General features: G+C 38.1%; 1 protein-coding gene across 1 annotated transcript; it reads right to left on the reverse strand.

Moving 5' to 3' along the window:
- Positions 1–2,000: 2,000 nt before the first annotated feature.
- LOC147633024 (uncharacterized) lies at positions 2,001–3,941 on the reverse strand. The gene has a single exon (XM_086805780.1). The coding sequence runs from the start codon at positions 3,808–3,810 to the stop codon at positions 2,053–2,055; it is 1,758 nt and encodes a 585-aa protein (XP_086661906.1). The 5' UTR covers positions 3,811–3,941; the 3' UTR covers positions 2,001–2,052.
- Between the last annotated feature and the right edge of the window lie 7,983 nt (positions 3,942–11,924).

The raw sequence follows: 11,924 nt of genomic DNA on the forward strand, positions 1-11,924 counted from the left end.
TATTATATGTATTATCATTTAAGAAACATTATATGTATATTACGTGCATTACGATTTAAGAAGCTACGTGTATGGTTTATCATTTTTTTTTTGTTCAAGAGTTATAGGTCTTGGAGCCTTCATTTACTCCTCAAGCAAATATTCATACACTTTATTTCCCTACATGACACTCTTTTTTACATGGGTGTTTTTGTATTACATGTTTTCATGACACATCGAAGTGAGTGAGAGCCACGTATGAAATCAGAAAGCGATAATATACATGTCAAATGAAGATAAGGTTTTCTTGATCTTTTAATTTGTATATGTGATGAGTAATTAAAGTTTCTTATAAGATTTTGTTGTATATGTAGGATTCAATGTTGAATTTAGCCAAGTATACAAATGCAATTTCAAGAAAAGGTCAAATAAAGAGAAACGTTTAATGCAAAACTTACACAAGTTTTTTGCTAGCTCTTTGTACTACTAATTTTTTTGTCTTTCTCTTTTTACTTTTGTGATTATTAATGCTAGTTTTTGGTTTGTTCCCCAAAGGTAATTGAGAAAATGAAAACTCACTTGAAAGAAATAAGTCACCAAAAGGTGAAAATGATATACCAATAACCATTTCAAAGATATTATTGTATATAGATGGACATTATGTAGATTATTACATCTTATTTTATTTTTAACGTGGGTTGGATTCTCCTATTTCAATTAAAATTCAGAACACATTGGAAAATCAAATGTGGAGGTGCCTGTGGAGGCGCCATGTGAAACCTTACAAGTGATATTACATTAAAGAAATATATAACTTATATGTTTCATTTTATTTAGTTAAGTTGAATATTCTTTGACATTTCATATATTTATTATCATGAATGTAGGTAAGCCACCCTTTAGAGGAGGTTATGGGAACAATTTTATTGAAGTTACATGAGAGTGCATGCAATTCAAGATATGTACTTTTCTCTCAAAAGTAGATATGTCAATGTAAAGGTGAGAGAAGGAGAATATTAGTTTTAGAAACTACTCAAAGGATATAATTTAAGACATGTACTCTTCTCTCAAGAGTACCTATGTCAATCTAAAGAAGGAGAATAGTAGTTTTAGAAACTACTCAAAGGATACAATTCATGATATGTACTTTTCTCTCAAGAGTACATATATCAATCTAATGGAGGAGAATTGTAGTTTTAGAAACTACTCAAAGGATATGAAGAAGCCTGAGAGTTACATTATGGTTCATGATATTGTGGATTGGCTTATTTCCAATAAGAGATTCAAATTCAATGCACAATCCACTCCTATTAGTTTAGAAGATGCCAAAATAATCCCATAAGATTTAGATAAACTTGAAGTACTATTTATTTGAACATTGTGTATGTGGATAACGTTTAGCTCTCTTCTTAAACTCTCTTAATTTTCAAAATGTAAAAACTTTTATCTCTTTATATTTGATAGATAAAGAGATTTATATTTTATAATGTTTTATAGAACTACTTAATCGTTTAGCATTGTAAGTAGATGCAATGTATTAACATGATTTATAGAACTATGTAGAAGGTAAGCTTCTAAGCATTCTCTATATAGAGATACAATGTATTCACTATAGATATGTTCATTTATCTCTAGGGAATTATCTACTAAATGTTTTTTTTTCAAGGTCCTTGTGAATGTGCATAAGACCACACTTAAGAGTAGTGTCTCGTTTATTCACTAAACTACTAGTATCAGAAAATTTCAAGGTTATTGACATTTCCAATGATATATATACACCATGTTACGTGTATAATATATCTTTGTTTCTAATAAACGAGGTTTTTTTGAAAACCACTAATTAGCGAGTCTGCAAACAGTGCGAAAATCAATACAAAAAATACTTGGAATGGTTCGGCGCATGCAAACACATCTCAATTTCAACAGCAGTTCAAATATACAGGCATGCGATCAAATAAATCCTATTCAACAAGAGACCTCCTTACGAGAAATTTAAAAAACAAAAAAATATTGAGCTAATTTGATGCAAAAAAATGAGACGAAACAGAACCTTTGTACAGAAGCTGTAGTCTATCATGCACTTGTTTGACAGACTTGAGTTTGATCCCAGACGCACCAATTAGACATCATGTCATGGTCTGAGGAATCAGGTGAGCTTGCAGCAGCTAAAAGGGATTCTTCAGAGTACTGAGACTCAACAGTACTCAAGCTACTGCAATAGATCCCTGGCTGAATTTGAAGCTCAGAAGAAGAACCCATGGATGCTTGAGAAAGGGGGGTTGTAGCTTCCTGAATATATGGATTGATATAAGAGTCTGAACTCTTAATCTGATCCAAATTGATTGCATGATCGTCTGATTGCAGGAAAGCGCAGCTGTGCTCTTCTGGTGTGTATAGAGAAGCATTGAAGGATGGTGGCACAGTAATCATGGATGCATTCTTATCCAATTTACATTTCTTGGATGGTGGGGGCAAGTTAGCCATTGTTATTAGAGAAGAGGGTGCACAGCAGCTGGAGCATTCATGGTAGTAGTCCTTTGTACTAAAGAGAGAGTACCCTTGCTGGCTTAAATTAAAGCTTGACTTATGTGGGACTAAATTGGGTGTAGAAGGAAGTCCATTCACCATATAGCCAGATAGAAGACCAGAACAGCTACTGATCTCCCTTCCCTGACCTTGTATGTTGAACATGGAGTCTTGTAGAGGATTGTCTAGTAAAGGATTGCCCGATGAAACCCCACAGCTAAATTCAAGTGTTTGAGCTTGGTTCACCATCTCCATTGCTTGCATTTGTGAGCCACCATAGCTCTGATCCATTGAAAAAGAAGGCACTACAGAGCTTGGTTTTATGCTGGGATGAATTGCAGTGGAGGAAGCAGCAGCTGGTGCAGGGGGGCAGAAGCTCCTATAACTTCTAGCAGCTAATACACCTCCAATCGAACTGGGTTCTGCCTTACCATAGATTTCTGCAAGGACCTTGGATACCATAGCACTACTATTGCCACACCTGTATACCCTTGCGTTGCCTGCAATATTGGATTGAAGATCAGAGTTTAAATGTGGCTTCTGGAGTGTTTTATTGAGTTTGTCTCGGAGGGCTCCATAGATGCCTTCTTTGAGGTGGTGGTGATCAGGCCCATTAAGAGAGGGGCTATTGCAGTTATCTATATTAGTGACCTTATTATTCATGTTAATGCCGGAGGGCGGTACTGGGTGAGTGTGGGATGGTAATGGCGATTCAATCAATTGCGATAACGAGTGTGGCGTTGAAGGCAGCTGCTGGAGGTGGTCATGATTGATACTGCGATGAGGCTGCTGCGCCAATTTGCCAGCTCCTGCTACACGTTGGTGGAGGAACATGGCGCAGTAGGAGGCTCGAGAGGCAACTCCAGCGTGAGGGGAGCTGAGTGGTCGACCAGCTGGGGCAGCAAAGTTAGTCCTCGTATTGGCGCCTCGGAGGGCCCTTGCAGCTTCATCATAAGCCCTTGCAGCCTCCTCGGCGCTATCAAAGGTCCCAAGCCATAGCCTTACCTTCTGCGTTGAGTCCTTAATCTCTGCTACCCACCTCCCTGATGGCCTTTGCCTCACCCCCACAAACCTCTTCGCCGGCACTGCGCCGCCCTTTCTGTTGCTGTTAATATTGCAGCTTACACTGGGCGCAGTCCTATCGGCTGTTGTACTCTGCGCGGTGGCGGTATTCTTCACCTGTGTTGCTTCGTGCAATTCATGTGTACTGCTCTTTGTGGCTCGACGCTCTTGATTTGATCTGCTCAGAGATATGTGCAAGTTCCCATCTCTGCTATCCGGCGTTGCTGACGATATGCGGTCCATTTATTGATCCGAATGATCTATGGAATACATGAATCACAGAAGGAGTATTTACTGCATAATGAGCATGAACGTAAGTGATTAGAAACTGAGGAGAAGCACCATCGAATTGTGGGGGGAGAGAGAGAGAGAGAGAGACAGACAGACAGACAGAGAGAGAGAGAGAGATCATGATGATTAAGGGATTTAAAGGGTTTGAGAAATTCCCATGCACACGTGAAGCGGCATCAACCCCAGAATCGCTTACGTCCACCCACCTCGCCCCAATGCATACGACACCGCTCGTTGACGCCCCCGCCCTTGCTCACTACCACGCGGCCACACTTCGATCCCACCGAGGGCCCTCCTTCGACCTCCACGTGGGGTTTTCCCGGCTATCACCACACTCCCAACACTATCCATTAAGCTCTCAATCCTCGTTCACATGATTGATTGTTTATTTTATTCATGCCAACATAAGAATGTCTCTTTCTTTTGTGTACATTGCCACAACTTTTGTGTCAACTCTTCGTCCGTGACTCACTCGTTGTCTAGAACACTAGATATGCTTTTCTCTCAGTGTTCTGTACTTTCCTTTGTCTTTCAAAGTGGTGAAGCTACATATCATTAACTCTCTAAGCGTATTCACACATACACACTTACAAATTTTGGTTTCCATCTCAGCACATTTTGTTATAATGTGCATGTCATTTACCTAGTTTTCAATGTGTCATGGCCTTAGAGGGTCCCTCAAAATTCAGCCTTTCGTCTACACATTACAACCAATGTGTTCCAATGGTGGCCAAACTTTACAAGAGTGAGAGTGGGATCCACATATACACACTTGCAAAGTTTGGTCACCATCAAAGCACATTTGCTTGCAATGTGTATGCCAAATATCCGTTTTCAATGTGTCCTAGCCTTAGAGAGTCCCTTCATCAAAATTAGGTCTTTGGAGCACACATTGTAACCAAATGTGCTCTGATGGTAAAAAAACTTTACTGCAAGAGTAAGGGTGGGATCCATATATACACACTTGCAAAGTTTGGTCTCTCCATCAGAGCACATTTGGTTACAATGTGTGCCATTTACCTAGTTTTCAATGAGTTGTAGCCTTAGAGTGACCTTAGACAGCCCCTCAAAATTGGGACTTTGGCCCATACATTGTAACCAAATGTCCTTCAATGGTGGCCAAACTTTGCAAGAGTGAGGGTGGGTCCATTTATACACACATTAGGAATTTTTTGAGGTCATTTTTGGGCCTTGTAAGGAAGTTTATCTTCCCCAGGTAAAAAGGAATCTTCTAGGCATCTATCTTGTCCCTTCTCTGAACCCTATCGTGTTATATATCAATGGATAGCTTTTGAAGAGTAAAATCTAAATATGTGAGGTCCGACAAATTTGGAGTTCATTTGCAAAAATTTTATCCGGTGCCCCTTTTGGAGGAAATATTTCGGTCAAACTTCCTTACAAGGCCCAAAAATGACCTCAAAAATTTCCTAATGCTTGCAAAGTTTGGTCACCATGAGAGCACATCTGGTTATAATGTGTGTGTGCTAGTAGACGAGTGGTTTTTAATGTGTCGTCGTGGCCTTAAAGAGCATCCTTGAAATTGAGCCTTTTGGCTCGCACATTGCAGTCAAATGTGCTCCGAAGGTATGAACAAACTTTTCAAGAGTTGGGTTGGGGTCCACACATACATACTTGTGAAGGTTAGTCACCATCGGAGCACATTTGGTTACAATGTTCTTGCCATTTGCCTAGTTTTTAATGTGTCCTATCCTTAGAGAGTCCCCTTGAAATTGGACCTTTGGCCTTCACATTGTAAAAAATGTGCTTAGATGGTGACCAAACTTTGCAAGCGTAAGGGTGAGGACCACATATACACACTTGCATAGTTTAGTATAATGCGCGTGCCAGCCATACGCGTAGTTTTCAATGTGTCGCTCCCTTGAAATGCTCACACATTACAACCAAATGTGCTTTAATCGAACCAAACTTTGCAAGAGTAAGGGTGGGATCCACCCATTCCCAAGCACCATCGGAGTATATTTACTTGCAAATTTTGGTCACCATTGGAGCACATTTGGTTGCAATGTGTGTCGGTTGTTAATGTGTCGTGGCCTTAGCGTCATGGCATTAGAGAGCCCCCTCAAAATCAAGCCTTTAGCCTACATATTGCAACCAAATGTGTGCCGATGATGTTGTCGGATCCACATATACACACTTACAAAGTTTGGTCACCATCATCGGAGCATATTCGGTTGCAATGTGCATGCCATTGCAATGTCTCATGAGCTTAGCAAGTCTCCCTCAAAATTGGGTCTTTGACCCGTACATTACAACCAAATGTGCTTCGAGATGGTGAGCAAATTTTGCTGAGCAAATTTTGCAAATATATACATATGGACATGTTACAAAATGTCATTAAATATTAGTCACCTATTGTTATTGGTATAGCTTGAGACCATGCTTGACACGTGTACGTTATCGAAGTGTAATAAGTAGTTCCATGCTTGACGAATGTGTGTTGTCGAAGTGAAACAAGTAGACTATGCTATAGACAACTGCACACGGTCAAAGTGTAACAAAAGGTTTATGCAAATAACATGCCACGCTAGATGATATGTATAGTGATGATATGCTCATCATAGCGTAATAAGTGGTGAGACACGCCATGCTAGATGATGTGTATAATGATACTCTCATCCAAGTGTAACAAGTGGTGAGTGTAAGTTGTGTTTGTGTCTATCAACGTTTCATATTAGGATCAAAATTAATTAAAACAACTAATATCTTTACATTTGTGAGATAGGTGATGAGCAATGTGTGTGTCGTACATTGAGGATCTTGTCTATATCATCTCGGATTATTATTATTTCATATGACTTATTTTTTTGGCCATGTGCCAAATAATTATACATATTATTTATGCACACTTGTGTGCGGTGTTGCTATTTTACTAGCATGTGTATCAGAGAAACTTTGGTTATTTTACACTTAGTGTGTGAACAAGATTTAGTGCTTGAGTTATTTTTGTAAAAGTGAAAAAGAAAAGCCCTATTTTATACGCACATTATTATTAGCTCTTGGGCTATATTTTAAATATAATTCTCAAAATACTCATGTCATGAAAGTGGAGTTGTATGCATGAGGGGGGGGATTGTTCCCAATAGTGTGTTGATGGTGATGTTTACTCTATCTCTTGTTTTATTTTGTGCTTTAATCTTGTCAATTTGATTCAAGTCTATGCTTTGTTCTTTGATGTGTATGTGAGTTTGATTAATTCTTCAAGAAGTACATGAGGTCCTGTGAGGACAGTGGTATCAGAGCTACGGGTACTTGTACTACTTGAAGAGAAGAAAAGGAGAAAATAAAAACCTTAATTTTTGGTTAAAGTTTTCGGAGCAAAGAAAGCTTGTAAATTAATTTTTGAAGGATTTTCTTAAGGCTTTAACACTTATTCTCACTAGCCTGGAGTCCAAATTTGGAGAGAAGAAGCACAAGAATCAAGAGAGACAAGGACATATTGTGGAAGACCTTCGGGCACAAGAAAAGAAAATTTAACCATTGGATAATGCTTTTTCAAACCACCCTTACAAGAAAACCACTTCCCACCTTCCCAAAACCACCCTCTTCTTGAAAAAGCGGTTTTCTTTAATCCTTCACCAATTGGCAATCAAACTCTATGGATCAATTTAGCAAGGGATGGAGATTATCGCTCTATTCTCAGTTTCAGAAGCTTCATCTCATTAAACGTTTCTATAGTCGATGGCTATGAGGCGTAGACGAATTCATGCTTCTCTCTCAATCGTGTTGCTGCAGGGTTGTACAGCCCTAAAGGTTTTTTTTTTAACTTCTTGGATTGTGCAGTTGGCAATTCTTTTATATATAAAAAATCTCTCTCTTCGGTCGCACTAGCCCCCTTTACGTCGATTTCTTCTCTTTCTATTGTGCGTCAGTTGCCTTATCTCCCCTTGCCTTAAAGCTTTAAGCTTGGATTATTAAAGCCTTGAAATAAGCCTTATATTATAACACTTATAATATAAGCCTATATAACAAAGCTTATAAGTTTTACATATTGCACCTTTTTTTCCCCTCGATCGTTTTCTACAACCAAGGACTTTTGCAACACTTGCTAAGTACTTTTGTAATCAACCAAGATTATCTTCCTCTCGACACTCTCTACTCCTAGGTTTTGGTCCAGGTACAACTTCAAACATTACTTGTGGGAATTCCATCAAAAAAAAATCAAAGGCAAAGTCTTGCATGCTCTTAATAGCAAGTTCATTCTTGCTTTGATACTACTCGATGGTCTCTTGGCACTTGTGGATTTTTCTTCTCACAGCACAAGTTGAATGAACTTCCGACTTCTTCCAAATTGCAGGTGAAAGCTATGAACTATTATAATTTCAACAAATTTCATTTCTACATTTAAAATTTACACCTTTTATCTATCTACATCTTTCTTTCATCATGAATCCTCTAGCCCCAACCATTCAAGAGCAAATTTAGCCACTCCAAAACCTGATTCTAGTTGAGAAGGAGTTGAGAATGGATCTAGAGAATAGGTTATCCCACAAGAAGAGGCATACAAAAGGTGGACACAAGAGACTCTGAAATACCCAACACTTTTTATAGGAGACACTCGCTTTACAACCTCAGAGAATCCCTAATGGAGGATACACCAAGAGTCTACCTTCAGAATGCAGGTAGGTGCCATGCAACTAAGCCTAACTCATTATTGACCAAACTAACCTACACCGGGGTATGGATGACGAGTCAATGATAGTTGCTAATGTGCCATATCTAAGGCCTTACTCTTAGAGGTCACGAGTCTAGGAAAGCAAAGAAAATCAGCTATGCAAATATTTTACCTTTCAAAATTTTGATAGCAAGAAAGATGTTCACCACACAATACTTTCTTGGCTTAGTCAACTTGAAGATTACTTTTTAGGGAAGAAATTTTCTCGGAAGGATAGATTCAAGTGTGCTACCAATCGTTTGGTGGAGAATGCAGCTTTATGGTGGAACATGACTAGAAGGTCAATAAGCATAAGCCTAAATCTTGGAAGAAATTTCAAAAGCTCATCAAGAAATATTTTTAACCTTAATAATACAAAGCTAGAGCTAGACAATGATGGTCCATCTTCAGACAACTTGAAAAAGAAAATATATCCGCTGTGGATAGATTTTGGCACACCTTGTTACAAATACATGTAATTAAGAAAGTTCACACCAAGGATCAAAGAAGGAAGTTTATAGCAGGTTTGAAACCCACAATTCGATCAAAAGGGAACATATTTTGACCACACTCTCTTAGCTCGGCTATTTCCTTAGCCTTGAGATGTGAAAAGAAAAATGGCATTCCAAAGGAATCAATGACACTTCAAACCTCGACATCAAACTTCTTGAAGTCTAAAACCTTTCAAAAACCATTTGATAAACCCCTCAATGACAATAACATAGGTCCTAATACCAAGATTGATGATTCTCAGGTCATAAATGTGATTCAAAAAAGTGTTTTAGGTGCAACAAGATTGGACATATCACATTAAGTTATCCACAAAAGTCAAAGAATATTTCACTTAGGATAAATATGATCAATGACGAAGAAGACAAATACTTTTACTATGACAAATATTTTGACTCCTAAGATAACATACACATTTATTTTAACAATTTTTATAATAAATTTTATTCAAGATTTTTTGTAAATTTAAAGGAGAAATTTTTATGCATCAAAGTAGAACTTCTCGGAGGAATTGGCCTTTCCATCTTGAACTCTGCTTTATGAATTCTCACTACATATTAATCTTGTGGTATGGGACACAAAGATTAATCCTATGTGAAGGATCTCAATACATGCTTATCTCTAGTTTTATGTGGAATAATTTCTGATGGTATTGGACACTAGAATTTATTACACAAAGAAATCTTTGATAGAATGTCTACTTGTCATAATTAGATAATATATTAAAATTTTGTATATTGTAAGACCTTGATCTCCTTTTCTCACAATGAGAAAACATGAAACTGAGGTCAGTTGTTTATCCAAGCAAGAGGGATGTTACATGATGTCCACCCTTTACCTAAATAGGGACACCCGTGATGCTAGTGTGCCATGCTTGTGAATTGGTTTCGTGGGTGATCCCGCATTAAATACTAGTTGATTAGTGTTATTGGTATAGCTTTAGATATGCTTGATGTGTGTATGTTATTAAAGTGTAACAAGTAGTGCATGTTGTCAAAGTGAAACAAGTGGACTATGCTACAAAACTGCACACGGTCAAAGTTTAATAAGTGGTTTATGCAAATGACATGCCATGCTAGATTATCTGTTTATTGATACACTCATTGAAGTGTAATAAGTGGTGAGATATGCTAGATTATCTGTTTATTGATACACTCATTGAAGTGTAATAAGTGGTGAGACATGCCATTCTAGATAATGTGCATAATGATACTCTCATCGAAGTGTAACAAGTGGTGATTGTATGTTGTGTTTGTGCCTATCAACATTTCATATTGAGATTAATTATTGTGATAGCAATTGATTAGAACAACTAATGTGTTTATATTTTGTGAGATAGGTGATGAGCACATTGCATGTGTTTATATTTTGTGAGATAGGTGATGAGCACATTGCATGTGTCGCACATGGAGGATTTTGTCTATATCATCTCGGATTATTATTATTTCATATGAGTTATTTTGTTGGCCATATGCCAAATGATTATACATATTATTTATGCATGCTTGTGCGTGGCATTGCTATTTTCCTAGCATGTGTGTTAGAGGAATTTTGGTTATTTTACACTTGGTGTGTGAGCAAGCTTTAGTGCTTAAGTTATTTGTGTAAAAGTGAAAAAGAAAAGCCCTATTTTGTATGCAAAACTATTATTAGCTCCTTATCTTGAATACAATTCTCAAAATACTCATGTTGTGAAAGTGGAGCTACATGCATGAGGGGGGGAGATTGCACCCAATAGTGTGTTGATGGTGAGAGTTCTCTTTGGTATAGATCATCTCACAACAAATAGTAGTCCATGTGCTCCTCATTTCCATGAGGGTCAATGACAGCAAAGACATTATCCATGGTGGCCAATAAATCTGTAAGCTCATCATAGTCAACTATAAACATGGTATCAGCATCATGTGCATAGGTACAACATGCATCAGATGCTCAAGTGTTCACTTGCTCACTTCAAGGATTTTCCTATGTTGACATGTTGACATGTTGTCACATTCACCTCAGTCACCCTCTATGCATGCTTCACAAAAGCATGCAAACCATCTTGTGAAGATAGTGGGGTCACTGCTGTGAGAGGTGCTTTGAATGGAGTGGAAGCCATAAGTGGCTAGAACTATCTAGCAGTGGAATGCCACCGAGTGATTGATAGTGTTTCCATCCACACAAGAAAAAAAACATCTCCTAACCATCCTCACATCATGTGAGAGATAAGAAGAGATTGCGGTACCACTCAAAGTTGGTGATGCCATAAAGTATGATTCACACATGCACTAGTATTGTCATTATCCCCCTTCCCATGGCCAATCTCAAAATATCTCCAAATATCTGTGTGCCACCTGTAAAGCTAATAGAACTACCTTGAAGACTTGAACTAACCACCACATCCATCAAACCAAATCCACCACTTATGCCATGTGACTCCATGATCCATCATAAATGGAGAAACAATGTTATACAAAATGCATCAAGCGAGGGATCGTCACTAATGCAAAATGATACTCCTCCCTCATAATAATACGAGCCTTAGGAGTGCTGGAAACTCCATCCAAGTGTATCTCTGCATGGCGATACTAGCTAATATGCACCAAAATAGCCACCTAAAGTGTAATACAATTTTATCTTAATACAATGGTCAAAAGCAATCTATTACATCATAAAGAAATCAAAGATATTATACCTGCTCTGAAAATTAGTACTATGATTGTAACTTCTAGTTAGGTGAGAATGCGTAGCTCTCAGCAAAAACCACCATTGAGATAACCACACCAATGGGAAACTTCTCCAAGTACGCATGGTAGTCCTACCACTTGGCATAATGGGTGTGGTGTATATAATGGTAGATGTTCTCTCTAAAAGAAGTAGTGTGAGCAATGCACGTGGAGTA

This window comes from Cibotium barometz, chromosome 12 (genome assembly GCF_041138505.1).
Source record: "Cibotium barometz isolate CiBa-2024 chromosome 12, ASM4113850v1, whole genome shotgun sequence".
Taxonomy (NCBI): domain Eukaryota; kingdom Viridiplantae; phylum Streptophyta; class Polypodiopsida; order Cyatheales; family Cibotiaceae; genus Cibotium; species Cibotium barometz.

What these genes read in the sequence shown, in the direction of transcription:
- LOC147633024 (XM_086805780.1), bottom strand. Translation starts at nt 3,810, where the DNA reads ATGGACCGCATATCGTCAGCAACGCCGGATAGCAGAGATGGGAACTTG.